The following is a 16208-nucleotide window of genomic DNA, read 5'->3' as shown; positions in this document are numbered from 1 at the left end:
TCCCGCAAACATGATGAATAGCAGATATATCCCTGTAAAGTTCAACTTTCATAAGTTATTTTTACAAAAGTCCTAATATATGCAGATGTGTCCCTCTGGTTAGAGAACTGTTAATTTTTTAACAGTAGAGTTGTGAAATTATAATTTTGCCCTTACCCTCTTTCCTTCCTCTTCCTCTTCAGGCTGTGGGAGCGGACGGCGGCGGTGGCGGCGGCGATCTCGCGGAACTTGTCAGGGTTATCGACCGTCCATAAAGCAAGTAGCAAAGGGCTTGATGGTTGGTACCCGAGACCCAAATTCGAATCTTAGTCGACTTACATTTCAAGCTAAGTTTATTTCTCAATGAAATAAACGAAACGGGTAGTGTGCTACCTATCTCTCTCTCAAAAAAAAAAAAAAAAACTTGTCGGGGTTGCGGCCAACGAGTACTAGAAAGAGGCGGAAGGCGAAGGCGCGGCCGATGCGGTTGGAGGCACCTGTGACGACAGCCCACGCGGGCACCACGACGGGGACGCCGATCGAATCATCAACAATGACGTTGAAGAAGAAGAAGGAGAAGAAAAGGAGGAGGAAAACAAGGATACGAAGAAGAAAAGGAAGAAGAAGAAGGGTAAAAATATCATTTTACCGTATTAACTGACCATGGTTAAGTATTTTAATTATAGTTAATTAGATTTTTCTAACGGATATTAACTGTAAGGACATATCTGCATTAATTAGAACTTTTACAGAAATAACTTATGAAAGTTGAACTTTGCAGAGATATATCTGCTATTCACTATATTTGTGGGTACCTGTATGAAATTAACCCAATATTTTTTTACTTTTATAAAGTAACACTTCATGGTATTCATTATTATATAATGTAATTTTCTTTTAGGTATAAATATGAATGTATTTGTGACTGCCCTGTCTGTGGTGAAAGATACTCTTTCGTGTACCACGTGACTGTAAAGATGCCGTATACGCCACCCGCTTAGAATTTCCTATGCGCGCGCTCGTACAATTGGTTGCATGGTGTACCGGGCGACGCAGGGTGGTGCACCAAACCTTCGCGTTGGGGTGTCCGCACCGCTTTCCAACGGCTCCCTCCACCGCTCCACGTGATAGTGGACCCCACGCGCCGGGGCGTTGCGGATACGATTATTTTCTCTGCACCCTGTATATTCGTCCACCTCGTGCACCAAATCTAAAAATTATAAAGTTTAAAAGTTTGTTGCTGGTGTATTAAGCAGTCTTAATGATTAATTGCAGATAAAAAATTATTATTTGATTTACAAGAAATAACCCTCTAAATTTATTCATTTTCGAGATCTCTATTATGCAATTGAGCAGCGCGGTGTATACGATGAAGTAATACACCTGGTGCAGGAAAAAAAACATTTCTCAACCACGTGCGGTGCGACATTAAACAGCATCGATCGAAGACGTTCAGATGCGTTGCACTCCTGAAAATAGAGAGCATCCCCAATCGGACGGTTCTCGTCTCGCCATCAGAGATCTTTTGTGATGACCGGTGGATCCTCCATGTGTAAATTTATAATAATAGACGGCGATTACGTCCAAAAAATTAAAAGAGTTAAACATGTTAAAATTATAATAATTTTAAAATGAATGACTCTTTAAAAAGTGAGTCGTTACACTCTAAAAGAAGAGTAACATAGAAATCAACACAATGCAGTGTTATGCGTTCTTAATTAGTTTGGTATAATATAAAGAAAAAAAAGAAAAAAAAGAAGAGAGAGAGAGTAGAGTGCAAGTTTTACGAGTCCCACTATCCTATTCTTTGCTTGTTTATGCACGTGACGTACGAACAGCAGAAACGAGATAATGCATGCTAATGCCCCACTCTCCACTCCATTACCCCTCCTACTTTCTCACGGAGTTGCCGATCTCTATCATTATCCTTATCTGATCACGTCATTTCTGTGAAAATTAAATATCAAGCTAAATGACAAACTAGAGCTCATCTTCATCTTAACTTTCTATTTTGAACCTAATTAAGGCCTAGTTTGAATGGAGAAATATATATTTTTTGATATTTTTCTTTAGTCCTTATTTGGATATATAAATATTTTATTTGGTATATTTTTTTGATTCATTCAAAAAATTTATATATTTGAGTGATTAGAAGTGTGACCAAAAGTTCATAATGTAATATTACATTTGACTTTCACATTATATTTTCAGAATAAGATAATTTTTTTTGTATGTGAAATATACTATCCTACTAAGTTATGGATGGTAAATTTTTTTAAAAAAATAAAATTCATGTTTTCTACTTAATTAAAATCATGATAAAAATTTTTCTACCGGATGCTTTATTTTTTAATAACTTATTCCAATATTCAAATAGAGTCTTTATTTACTCAAAGAATTTATATATTTGATTGATAAGAAGTACTGTCGTCTTATATTTAGAATGAAATATCATATTTGGACTCCAAATCATTTTTTTTTATAATAAGATAAAGCTAACTCGATCGTAAGTAAAATAAGCTATCCTCTCAAATTATGGATAGCAACACCTTTGAAAAAACAAAAAAAAAAGATCGTTACTTACATTCATATTAGAAAAAATTTATATGAAATAAATTATTCTTTGAAAGCCTACTTTTGCATTCTCTTCAAATCAAGGATTCCAAATTGGCCATTTGTGAAATATAAAATTTGCATTTCCAAGTAAAGAAACTGGTATAGATATCAGACCAAATAGATACCAATACGTATCCTGTAACTTTTATATAAATATTAATCCTGCAAATCAATCGTAACGATGTTTATTATTATTATTCGAGTTTAATTAGAGAACATTAACTAGATTATGGTCAATGAACCGTGGGTCCTCGAGGAATCAAAACTCGTAAAGAATCTTCAGTTTTTCTTTTTTAATTTTCGGTAAGTGATCATTAAGATAGTATCATCATCATATTGTTAATCGATGGTCATGTATATATAAAGAGAAAGAGAGAGAGAGATAGAGGAAGGGGTGGAGGGAGACAGGAATTCAAAAGAAGGCAGAGAGCAGCTGTCGTTGCCTGACCAGCACAGACGTGGGGGCACGACAGCAGTCAGCACACTCTTATGGCTGATTCCATGATCCATCTCTCAAATTCATTGTATTTATTTATTTACTTAAATATTTTTGTTTCTGATCTTTAAATATTTAAGCGCCAGATATTGAACTGTATTGATCTATTCATAATATAGTAAATACAAATTTTAGTACATATTTAATTTTTCTTTATTTTTTTAAGTATTTGAGCACTCTATCTGACGCAGCGTTATTTTATTATTATTATATTTTTGATTTTTTTTCCGTTTCTTACTAAATCATTAATATGTTTTTTAGCCATGAATAAGAGAGTAATATATATATATATATATATATATATATATATATATATATATATATATATATANTAAAACAAAGCAAGCGCATGTACTTTCTCGCAGGTACATGCGATTCTCGCATCTACTTGTCGTCATTTGCGCAGTTCCCCTTCGTGCGTGCATCTCGTGAATGGTGATTGTGTCATTACATATTTACATACCCGCCAAAAGACAGGTGCAGTAGATTATTATATAGCTGGGCAATAATTGATAAAGTAATGGGTGTTTGTTTCTTTGCCACATTCATTTAGTTAGGTGCATTTAGCTGCTGAAATAAATAAATAAATCAGTAATTACTTAATTCCACATAAAAATTAAAAGTTCAATATTTGCTCTTTAATTAGGTCCAATGTCAGAATAGGGCTAAGATCATGTTGGTGCATAGGAGCATTGCTCTTTATTCAATATGATTTTTCTTTTGTAACTAGAGAATAAGAGTTTGATTAGATTTTGACATTTATGTATTTCACCTATAAAATAATTATTTCATCTTCAAAAAAAAATAATATGAAGATTGAATAGGATATTATTTCTAACGACCGAATGCCTAACTTAGAGTCCGGCTACGGTGCTTTTAAAATTTACAAGTATTTGATGTACACTACAACAAAAACGATCTATAACGACACTTTTAAATATAGGTACATGTCAAAAAAGTGCTGCTAGCTAAAATTACCGACACTTTTAAAAAGTGTTGCTATATGTGGGGTCGCTAGATATATAGTGACAGTTAAAGAGTGTCGCTATAACCTAAAGAGTACTGCAAATTTACCAACACTTATTTAAGCATTTAGCAACCGTCGAAACTCTATCTTGTTGGCTGCGGTGGCGGAGGAGGACGACAGGAAAGGCTCTTCGTCTAGAATTTCAGTGAATTGAGTGAAGAGAGAAGAAAAGATGGTAATTAATTTTTCTTTTTTTTTCTTTTCTGTTTGTAATCGGACCAAATGGACTGGGTGTGGTGGGTTGAGTAGAGTAATCTTTTATTTTTGGTTGGATTGAGCTTTATATTTAGGCATTAGTAGATATTTTTTTAAGTTTTAGCATAAATGAGACACTTACTCAAAAGTGTCCCAAACATGTGTCCCTATAAACTAATTCTGTTGTAGTGGTTTGTAAATTTTTCGCCGTTAGATCTATCATTTGGATCATTTTCACCTGGTAGACTATACTATTAAACCAACCATCCACTAAACTTTAATGGATCACTATTATTCTAACAACACATTCCTTAATTTAAGAGCCAAAACCTATAAGTGCCAATGACTTGGTACTTTTAAAAGTATATATAGGGCTCAATTTTTTGATTACATTATTTATCTATGAAAAATCACCACTTTTTCGAGCAAAACAAAGTGATATTCCTATTGGTTTAAATAGACTAGTATCCTGCCTTCTGATGGGAGATCAGATTGGACCGAGTATATTCGAAATGGCGTGAGGCTGGATTAGGCTAAGTCATATTCGAAGTAGCGTAAGATTGGTTAGGATGAATCACAATCGAGACTTGTGGGTATTATATTTGAAATAAATTAATTGTGGGTTTCTAATAATTTGAATTTTTAGAATTAATGATTAGCGCCAATGGTCCCACAATTCCAACTTCCATGCAACTCATTATTCGCCTCAAAAAGTGTTGCTACTCTACGGCATGTGCATGAAACATCTCGTTTATGCCACATATTATTTGACATCACATTACCAATCTTTATCTTTAATAAAAAGACCTATCGAGACACAAATAATATAGGCCTAGTTAATTAAAACTCCCAAATTCGTCTATAACCCAACAATTCGGGCCGAGCCAAAGCTAGGATAGACCAACCGCACTTTGGGTCAAGAAATTAAGTTCGGACTAGCACGCGCATAGAGCTAAATCATGTTCTTTTGTTTTAATAATAAGCGCTCGTGAACATATGCAAATTGAGAAATAAGATGGTGGCGATTGTTAGGATTTGATATAGAAAAGGTCGAAGCCGAAGGTAGATAGTTATGGGCCCATCAGTTGCTCACCGAAGGCAATCGAACACGCAAGGTCGAAGGTGAAAGCAAATTATTGAAGGTCTAGCCCTTGTTGTTCTATAAAATATCATTAAAATGTCGTTCGTATCGCGAGTCTAGCCTAGTTTCACACTCTTAAATCAGAGCGGAACTCGTTCATTTAGAAACTCATTTGGATTAACTTCTTTTTACTTAGACTAAAATGTGTTATCTATTTATTATTGGTTAAAATAACTTCTATTTTCTATCCTATAATATATAAGCTCAGAAAATTAAAATGTTGGGTTAGTTTGGGCCGAATAAATTAAGTGGTACTGCAGTCCACAATAGATCTAACGGCAATTGAGTTAGCTTGAAGTCCGTCAGGACTGTGGTTTAACCCTCACCTGTTTTTTGAAATAGTTAGTTAGCGTTAACAATCCACAAACCGTTCATATTAAAGTGTTTAGCAAATATAACAATCTCAAGATTCAGTTGTCGCAAATATAACATCCACCTGTAATGTAATGTGTGAACACATCAACATCGTTAATTTAGAACCATGTCACTAAGATACACCACATTAGAAGAACACAAAAGTTTCGAGAATTAACTTAAAAAACCGCGTAAAAGATGGTAAAAAATGTCAAACAACATTCTAGAATGATACGGTTATGAATTCAATTTAATCATCAGATAATCTTCACACAAGGCCATGAGTGATGAGTGACAACATTGCTGACGCGAACCAAATGAAAAGGATTCATCGGCGTCTACAGTCAAAGTCAACGGTAACTTGCTGGAGAAGAAATAAAAAATTAATTGTCCTAGCGTGATAATTAATGAACCACATATTTTACATCAATGGAAAATTCGTCTGGAAAAAGTGGCCGGTTAGAAAGGATCAGCACAAGAAGAGCACAAGAAGAGAACCAGACGTACTGTTCTGATAGGCTGCTCGTGAACCATTTGAAAGGTGAGGAATGATTGGATATTTAGGAATTGTCAATCGAACCCGGGGATAGCTGTCAAGAGGCTTAAGCAATTAGTGACGGAGTGGGATTCTCTTCTTTCTCCTTAGGTGTTTTTTTTTTTTTTTTTTTTTTTTTTTTTTTTTTTTTCGCCTTCGCTCGGGGCCTGGCTGTCCCAGCCTTGTAGCCTAATTCATCATTCTGTTGAATGAAGCGGGTAACGTGCTACCTTTCTCTCAAAAAAAAGAAAAGTTTTTGGTACCCAAGATGTGTGGAGCCATACAAGTTGCCTACTTTGACACGTCTATGGATCGAGCATTCGAGAGGGGTGGCACTTTTATATTTACACCCCTCAAAACAAATATATATATATAAATGATCATAACAAATTTATATTTGTATATATGATCACCTCCTTACCACTTGAGCACCACATTAGCATTTTCAAATTAAATACGGTGATTATTCATGTCTATACTCTAGGCCTTTTTTTTTTAACTGAGAATAATAAAAAATATAAAAAGAAATACCGTGATCCAATCGTCGTATCTAAACACAATGATTGAATCACCGTGTTCAACATAAAATGCCACCTAGTTGTTCGAACATGTGGTAAGGAGAGAATTATTTATATAAATATAAATTTGTTAAGATCATTTATAAAAAAAAAATATACAAAAAAAAAGCCCTTGATGGTCTCTTACATAGCTGCTACAGCCTATTATCTTTATTACAAGTCAATTAAATCTCTCATTAAAAAAAAAATTTAAAAATATTTTTAAAAATACTGATGGAACGTGTGAATTTTTTTAAAAAAATTTAATTGGCTAAGGACATAAATGAATTGGTATGACTGCCATATTTTAAAATTTTCGTATGAATAAACTATCTCAGATGGTACCAACTCTGCACATTTCTCGTAATATTTTATCGTGATATTTAGCTTCCAAAATAACTTCTCTAACATAGAGATACAAAATAATAATTCGACAGCAGTAACACCTTAAATTCTATTTGTTATGTAGGAAGCTGCCAGAATGAGTTTCGTGCCCCCCAAAATACTCGAACTGGATTTTCACACCGGTCGCAAACTGTAGCAAGTAAAAGCTCTAAAATTTTACATGTAAATTATGACTATATATATATATATATATATATATATATATATATATATATATATTTCATATATGTATGTATTTATTCTGCCTAATATCGCTCTACAGTAAACGTCGCAATGTCACGTACGTACTCGACGCTTGCAGGTTTGCACAATTCCTTGGATTAATTCTACGTTGATGTATATAGCTCGTACCATAGAAGTAGCGTCCACATTTGCTAGAGAGTAATGAAGGTCATTCACTACAACAAAAACGATTTATAGTGACACTTTTAAATATCGGTACAGATCAAGAAAAATATTGCCGGCTAAATTACCGACACTTTTAAAAAGTGTTGCTATATGTGGGGTCACTAAGTATATAGTGACAGTTAAAGAGTGTCTCTATAACCTAAAAAATACTTCTAATTTACCAATATTTCTTTAAGTATTTAGCAGCCGTCGGAACTCTATCTCGTTAGCTGCGATGGCGGAGGAGGACGAGAGGAAAGGATCTTCGTTTAGGATTTCAGTCCATTGAGTGAGGGGAGAAGGAGAAATGATAATCAATTTTTCTTTTCTGTTTGTAATCGGGTCGAATGAGCTCGATGGGGTGGGTTGAGTAGAGTAACATTTTATTTTTAATTGGATTGGACTTTATATTTAGGCATTAGTAGATTTTTTTTAAAAATTTTGGCATAATTTGGATACTTACACAAAAATGTCTCAAATATGTGTCCCTATGATCTAATTTTGTTGTAGTGAATTTACCCGGGGACAAATCACATTACCTAGACATCACAAAAATAATCAGACGACCTCAATTCTCTCATGCTGAGGCTTCTTTTAATACTATTATTATTATTTTTCATTTCTTTAGATATAAATTTTATATGATCCAGCGTACAGAGAAATGAAGAGATATTTATAAATTATACATATTCAGGGTATAAACTAGTCAAAAACAACAAGAATAAGAAACTCTATCTATTAAAATATTCAACGATTAAATTGTTATTTGTAAATGAAAACCAAAAAAAAAAAAATCCGCTATCTTTGGGTTGAATTATCTTTATTTTGTTTGTTAGCCCAGGAGTTGTTATGTTGGATCTACATAAGCATGCATATGCAGTAATTTGTGTTAGTAACTTTGTTTAGCAGTTAAAAATTGAGCACGGATATTTATTGAAAGAAATTCAAACACAACTTTGTAATAATAATATTCATTATGGAGAAAATTGATACAAAGGATCTCTCTGGTTTGAAAATATCCTTGAATTGAAAGAAAGGCTCTAGCCCCAAGTAGGGTTTACGAGCAAAAAGTCGTTTACACGAGCATTTTTGTTGGCTTATTCTCATAATATACATAGGCCTTACAATCGTATTTCTCTCCCAATAATTTGAATGAACATATTTTTACTCTAATCTACTGTTTCTTCCATCAACTATTATTAGCCTTAACCTCATAAACAAGTTCTCTTTTGATACTTGATTAGAGCAAAAAAAGTCCTGTGTTTGTTGAGTCCCTTTTGACTTTGTGAATAAAATGAGAATGACATTTCTTTTGCTTTCTTCCTAGAATTATCTTTGGGATCTTATTTTGTTAGAATTGATTGAATTGGTCAACAAACACAACATATCGCATGATTCGAGCTAGCTTATAAGGCCATTGATATCCCAGAGACTGTAACATTGTTAGGACCAAACCGCAACTATTAATTGTTGTTCTCAATCGATCGTACCACTACATTTAGCATTATCATCTTAATTAAATCGCTAGTTATGCAGCAATGATCATGCTTTTACTCGTTATCAGCGTGGAGAAATGACTACTATACTATTTCTACGACTGCTACCACTAGTACTTTTTACAACCACTAGCACCGATATCTTAGTAGTTTGTTTACAAACGAGGAGTAGATCAGAAAACTTTTCTTATAGCAATCACATAATTAAAAGGTTAAATTACAGAAAATTTTTCTATAATAATCAGTTTTTTCACTTTTTCCAATTGACATTTAAAATCCTACACTTTGCCCAAAAAATATTCACAGGAGGATTACAGTGTGTAAAATGATCATTTTGCTCCTCGCCATTGTCGTCTTCTTCTCCATCTTCCTTAGCCGCCTCTTCGTTCGGCCGCGATTCCCACCTCAATCCGTCGCGATTTCTCTCCATTTCTTTCTCCACCTGCTCCCCTTCTCCTCTTGCACCCTCGCCGCCCTCGATTTCGGCGACAGTAGGAGAAAACCGAGGTGGGCAACAGTAGGAGAAGGGCAAAGAAGGTGAAGGCGAGGCGGCGGAGGACGGCGGAGGGGATGTGGGTGAGGGCGAGGCAGTGGAGGACGGCGAGACGGCTAGGCGGCGAGGCGGCGAGGCGGCGGCGAGGTGGCGAGCCGGAGGGAGTCGAAGCAACAGGGAGATGACGGAGGGGTATTTTCGGCATAAAAATATATATTTTAACGGAACCCTGACGGAACTCTAACGGTAGGGGATGAAGTGCACATTTTTTATTTTACAAGGGGACAAAGTGTAGGTTTTTAAATGTCAGAAAGGAAAAGTAAAAAAACGGATTATTACAAGAGGATTTTCTGTAATTTAGCCTAATTAAAAGTGAAAAACGCAAGCGTCAATTTGTTCATCACTTGCATGTACTGTTATGAGAACTAATAAACCATTACCATTCATATCGCACAACATCTCCATTATCATCATTACTACCGACTGGTGTTACATTTAGTAGTCCTTTTTCAAGAAAAGATAAGGGCACATTTCATAGTATGTATCACCAGCACCCTAAATATGCAGTATAAATAATCTCTATTTTCTACTCTACGTACTATTATAAAATTGTGATAATCAGTTGTAGTACTGAATATCCTTTCTTCTTTCGTATATCCAAACACTGCCTCATTGAACTTCTATGAATAGTGTGAATTTATGCGCAAAATTTTAGGCATCCAAATAGACTTCTAAACTAAAATATACAAATATTATAATAAATATTGTTCTTATGTCATTCGGTGCAATAAAGCTCGTCAGTTTGAACTTTGTTTTTTTTTTTTTTTAATGCATTTGTAAGTACAAGTGTAAAGAAATTAACAAATCGATTTTTTAAGGGTGCTTACAAAAGCCAAGATTTTGGATTAACATACATGTCAGTATGTACAAAAATCTCTATTATTTAACTTGTGGATTATGCATTTTATAAATGCGAGATTATAAAATCTTAGGCCAATTACATCAAATAATAAAAGAGAAAGACAAAGATTAAATATGAGGCGGAGCCAAAAAGCTCGACATTTAAGGCTACCCTGTACTCATGCGACCTCTCTTTCTCTTTCTCCTTCTTCTTCTTCTTCTTTTCTCTTCTAGAAATTTCCACGGCCATAAATACTCCGAGAGGCGCATCAAATCCTTCCAGAACCTCGTGGAGCCTCTTCTCCCATTATCTTCCAATAAAGCCCTAAACGAAAAAAAAAAAAGGAAGAAGCTCCTCCTCCTCGTCGTTTTCGTTATTCTCGGAGAAAAAAGGAAGAAATTTATAAAAAAAAGCTCATTCTTTTCCTCTCCTTTTTGGGTTCCTTTTTAGGAGGGCTTTTTCTAGGGTTCGCGATCTCGCCACGACCAGGTCAATCCCGCTCCGATCGACGCTTCTGCTGCTCCAATTCGAGGCGGATCGATCGAGGTTTCGGGCCTTCGCGGCGGATTCCGCGATGCGTTGGGATTGATCGGGGGGGTGCTAGGGTTTGCGTGGGGGAGGGGGACATGGAGGGGTCGCCGGGGAGCTCGAATTCGCCGCCTCCTTTCCTCACGAAGACGTATGACATGGTGGATGATCCCTCCACGGACTCCATTGTTTCGTGGGGGTTGAACAATACCAGCTTCGTTGTTTGGAATCCGCGGGGTTTTGAAAAGGATTTGCTCCCCAAATACTTCAAGCACAACAATTTCTCCAGCTTCGTGAGGCAGCTTAATACTTATGTAAGTGAGCTGAATCTGATAAAAAAAAAAAAAAGCGTCTTTTCTTTTTGGTTACTCAATTGAATTGATTCTACTTCCTTTAAAATTTTCTGGTTATAGTGGTTTTGATGTATTGTTAATGGCTTAGTTGTACTCATTCTAAGCCCTGTATATGGCTAATTGAGTAGTTTGTGAATTGGCTGCTAATGGATTAAGCTTTTCTCCCTCGTCGATAATTCGTCCTATATATGTGACATAATTATCTGTAAGGTTATTAGTTCAATCGCTTAGCATGTGTATCGTGGATTGTTTGATTTACTATGATTTTTACTGCTGAATTTTTCGTTTGTTTCCTACTTAATGGATTGCATTTGTCCATGTAAAGAAAATTGCTTACTATGTTGTACTTTTTGTCCCCGAAGTACAATCCATGGTATCATGTAGAATATCTTCCAATATTTTCAAGCTTGCATTCAGCTTAACTGTAACTTACCTTAAAGCTTTATTCGCTGATAAAAGGATGGTGTCTCATGTCTACGAATATAGGGTAGCTCTTGGTACTACCATCATTTATTTGAATTTCGTTGGCGTAAATAGGTCGAACGTGAGGCAGACTTTTTATTGCCTTAATATCTTCATTCATTGGTTGTGAAGCAAAAATGATCCAGTGATTTATGTGCATTTTGCTCTGTTTGTCATATTCTAGGGTTTCCATAAAATAGATCCTGATCAGTGGGAATTCGCAAATGAAGACTTCATAAGGGGACAAAGGCACCTATTAAAAAATATCCATAGGCGCAAACCCGTCCACAGCCATTCGTTGCACAACCAAGGGAATGGGCCATTGGCCGAACCGGAAAGACAAGAACTCGAGGAGGAGATCGAGAAACTCAAGCACGAGAAGGGTCTGCTCATACAAGAGCTCCAGAAGCACACACAACAGCAGCATGGGATGGACCAGCAAATGCAGTCTTTAGAGGAGAGGTTGCAAGTCATGGAACAACGCCAAAGAAATCTAATGGGTTCGTTGAGCCAAATAGTTCAGACACCCGGCTTTCTGTCTAAATTTGTTCAGAAACCCGACCATTTTGGTAAGAAGAGGAGGCTACCGAAAAGTAACTTCTTCTACGAGGATGCCAATATGGAAGAAAACAGAATTGCACCTTTGCAGGTGGTAAATAAAGAGAGATCGGATGTATTTGCTACGCATGCATTGGACACTGAGCCCTTCGATAAGATGGAATCATCCTTAAACTCCTTAGAAATTTTTTTCCGAGGGGTGAGTCAAGCTTTGGGGGAAGAAGACATGTGTTATGACGGTTTTGTCCCTGGCCCCCCTTCTACTCTAGTTCTTGTGGAGATGGATGCATCATCTGGTGAGACTGATGTGAATATGCACTCACCGCCCAAGTTGCGTTCTTCTTCACCTTGTATAGGTGATATCCATTCATCACCTGAGCTGGCGGAATCCACTAATTATGCTGAAAGCCCTGCTCTTCCTTTGACAGAAATTCATGTGGTGGAAACTCATGCAGATAATCAAAGCAAGATTGTCGAAATAGACGTGAACTCTGAACCTACAGTTGCTGAAGGAGATTCAACGAGGGAGAAACCCAATACTGCAGCCTCTGCTGTGCCAACTGGCGTAAATGATGTATTCTGGGAACAGTTTCTTACTGAGACACCTGGTTCGATTGATGCACAAGAGGTCCAATCGGAAAGAAGAGACGCTGATGAAAAGAGAAATGGAGGAAAGGTTGTGGGAATGGGGCAGAATTGGTGGAAAAAGAAGAATGTCGATCACCTCACAGAGAAAATGGGACATCTCAGTTCATCTGAAAAGACATAAAATTGTTTCTTCTTGAGCTCAGAATATTGGTGGAAATTTTCGTTACTCGGCTATGAGGTATGACTGGTTATATCCATGTAAAATAGTAGTATTTAGAAATCAATTTTACTTTCCTTTTTCCTCATGCCCCCCCAACCCTCCCACCCCCATCATTCGAAGTGCTGGACTAATCTTTTGTGTCACTGTGCTATTCTGTTAGTTTGTAGATTGACAGCTAGCAAAAGCAGCCACTTTTTTAGTTTGAGTATTACTCTGATCTTATCTTAGTTCTCCATCTTACGATTGATGCTGCAAAATAGTTCTGTAGACTGCCTTTTATCTTTCTCTTGTTTGTTTCTTTTAGACTGTTGTACATGTTTTAATTTTGGGAGATCTACCATGTGTTCATAGCTAACTAGGACAGATGATGATAGGACCAAAGATGACACCTGTATTTCATTTAGTATGTTTGTCAGGTAGAGGTTTACCATTCTTTAGTTGTTAGTCGATGAGAGAGGCGTGTATTGGTTAATATTGAGCACAGATGATTTGTGCAATCATGGGGACAAGGATGTAGAAAATCTGCAGCAAGCTCTTTTAGTATGTTGAACTGTTTGACAAAATCATGCAGTGGCCTTATGTTCCATTCTACTTACCAACCATTCTTTAATAAAAATTAACCTTTAGCTGCCTCAGTTCTATTTATGTTGTTGATTTACATTGCTTTTAGGGCTTTGTAATTTGAGAGAAAAAACTCTCCTTTATTGCATAGAGTAAATTATTTAGAAGCATGTTGTGTTTGAAGATGAGAAGGAATATAATGAAACAAACCTTCTTCCCTTAGAATTACTTTAAAGGGAAAACTTCAAAAACCCCCCCTGTGGTTTCATGCATTCTCACTTTCATACCCTGTGGTTTAAAACGTATCAATTTGCCCCCCTGTGGTTTCATTTTTCTCTTTTTGTTATCAATTTTATTATTATTTTTTTCTTAAATCAGTGATAAAATTAAAATTAAAGGATACTAAAGTGAATATTCGATAAACATAGATGGTTATCTGAAGTTTTTTGTATATAATTTAACGAAATATTAACGAAAAAGCTTCTGAAAAGATAAAAACGAAACCACAGGGGAGCAAATTGATACGTTTTAAACCACATGATACTAAAGTGAGAATGCATGAAACCACAGGGGGGTTTTTTAAAGTTTTCCCTACTTTAAATAACTAATGGACCTTGAGAGTGATGTACCCTCGAGAGATGCACTGGATGTCACTTGTTGTAAGTTAGGTGAGTTTTGGCTTTGCGGTCGTCTAATTTACTCTATTACTTGGTCTGGTTTTAGTTATTTCGTGTGCACTTAAGAGCGACCAAAGTTACTATTCTATATGAAAAACAATGGGGTCCACAACAAAATGTGAAAACACATGCAGGAGCGCATACTATTTATGTTGCCCATGTTTACGTACGACTAGTAACTTTTATCTTGGCAAATTCCGTTGTATAATCTATCAAGGAAAGCACATGAGCACATGAAAAATGCCACCCGTATTGCTTAGTTTTTGATATTACTTTTGGAGGCCTTAGTACCTAAACATTAAATTTGTTTCAGAAACCTTGCGTTGCTGCTTTTATAATTAGCCCTCTTATATGATTTTGCTTTGGTTGGAAATTTGGTACCAATATGTAGAGGTATGATATCAAACATGATATCAAGTTGACGTAGTAAATTTTTGTTAGCAGTGCAGGAGTATTCCGAATCTTGAATTTGTACCTATGCCCACATTGTTCAAAGAAGTTGATTTGATTGATTGTCGCGAGTATTGATGGATCATCCAGGATTGTCCTGTTACTCTTTTTGTGCATAGGCTGGTTGTTTCCATCTAGATTTATTCAGCTATTCTAATAAGTTACCATCAGATATGGGTTCCAGGGGGGTAAGATGGTACAGTTAATTACAGATTTTGTGATGAAACTACTGTAAGCTCCTTGAATATGTTGATTGCTGTTTGGTCATATATATAACGTAGTTAAAAGCTCACTACTTTGTTTACCTTTGTCTAGTTTGTGAAGTACTGTACTAAAGCAAAAACGCTTGAATGGGTCATTGTAGACAGAGTATGTTGTAAGTTGTAACACGTGCATTGCAACTTTGTAAACTCTGCATAGATCGACGACTGCACGTTTGGTTAGTTACATATCGTTGGAATTTGTACACCGCTACCCGGAAAATGCTGTGTTTGGATGGCAGAAAAGGCCTCCTGTGCATTGCAACTTTGTAAACTATGTCTTTATTTTTTTTTTTTTTTCTTTCAGCAAAAATAAAAAATAATTAGATTTCAAACACGGAAGTTTAAGTATTAATTATTAAATTCTTTAATGGACTGTACTAATAAGTAGGGTCAATAATGATGGTCGTTGTCAAATACCATTATCTGTGTATAAAATTGCGTTAAGTACTGTAGGTGGTGTGGTGGCTGTTAAATGCCATTACCTGTATATTCCATGGTTAAATGCCATTGCCTGTATATCTCGTGGTTAAATTCCATTTACCCGTACATTAATTTCTCGATCACCCACACACGTGGAGGCGCGTGTAACTTGCATCAAAATTCGAGCCGTACACCTCTACCTTGCTAGGCGCTGGAGCCTAACCAATTCTTGTTGAGTTCCCTACAACTACTTCGCGCCACGTCATCAATCCTGGTACGAGTTTAACCGACACGCATTCACACTTCAACGCAAGCTCCGTGGCGCTCGGACGCAAAATAAAGCAGCCACGTGCGCACAAATAAAGAGATTCTTACTTTTTTTTTTTAATTCTTAATTTTTAAGTTTTTAGTTTGTGTGTAGACGATTTTTTTTTTCTTTTTTGTCTTTTTGTTTGAATTTGAGATTTTTTTTTTTTTTTTTTGTCTTTGCTTGAATTTGAGATGTGTATTTATAGACCTGACAATCTTTATTTACATTTACAGATA

The 16208-nt window shown here is 35.9% G+C and overlaps 1 protein-coding gene across 2 annotated transcripts; it reads left to right on the top strand.

Moving 5' to 3' along the window:
• LOC109717606 (heat stress transcription factor A-4b) lies at positions 10741–15389 on the top strand. Of its 2 annotated transcripts, XR_002218222.1 has the most exons (3): positions 10741–11424; positions 12110–13309; positions 14974–15389. XR_002218222.1 is itself a non-coding variant. In XM_020243455.1 (2 exons), the coding sequence occupies exons 1-2, from the start codon at positions 11209–11211 to the stop codon at positions 13250–13252; spliced, it is 1359 nt and encodes a 452-aa protein (XP_020099044.1). In that variant the 5' UTR covers positions 10741–11208; the 3' UTR covers positions 13253–13526. The 2 variants fall into 2 exon arrangements, 1 of the variants encoding a protein (XP_020099044.1); XM_020243455.1 differs by lacking the exon at positions 14974–15389 and having other exon boundaries at positions 12110–13526.

This window comes from Ananas comosus, linkage group 11 (genome assembly GCF_001540865.1).
Source record: "Ananas comosus cultivar F153 linkage group 11, ASM154086v1, whole genome shotgun sequence".
NCBI classification, from domain to species: Eukaryota; Viridiplantae; Streptophyta; class Magnoliopsida; order Poales; family Bromeliaceae; genus Ananas; species Ananas comosus.
This window is presented reverse-complemented; position numbering and strand designations above follow the sequence as displayed.

Bases quoted from the DNA above. Each gene is read 5' to 3' on its own strand.
- LOC109717606 (XM_020243455.1), top strand. From the start codon at position 11,209: ATGGAGGGGTCGCCGGGGAGCTCGAATTCGCCGCCTCCTTTCCTCACG. The intron at 11,425-12,109 runs GTAAGTGAGCTG...GTCATATTCTAG, and splicing joins TGAGGCAGCTTAATACTTAT to GGTTTCCATAAAATAGATCC.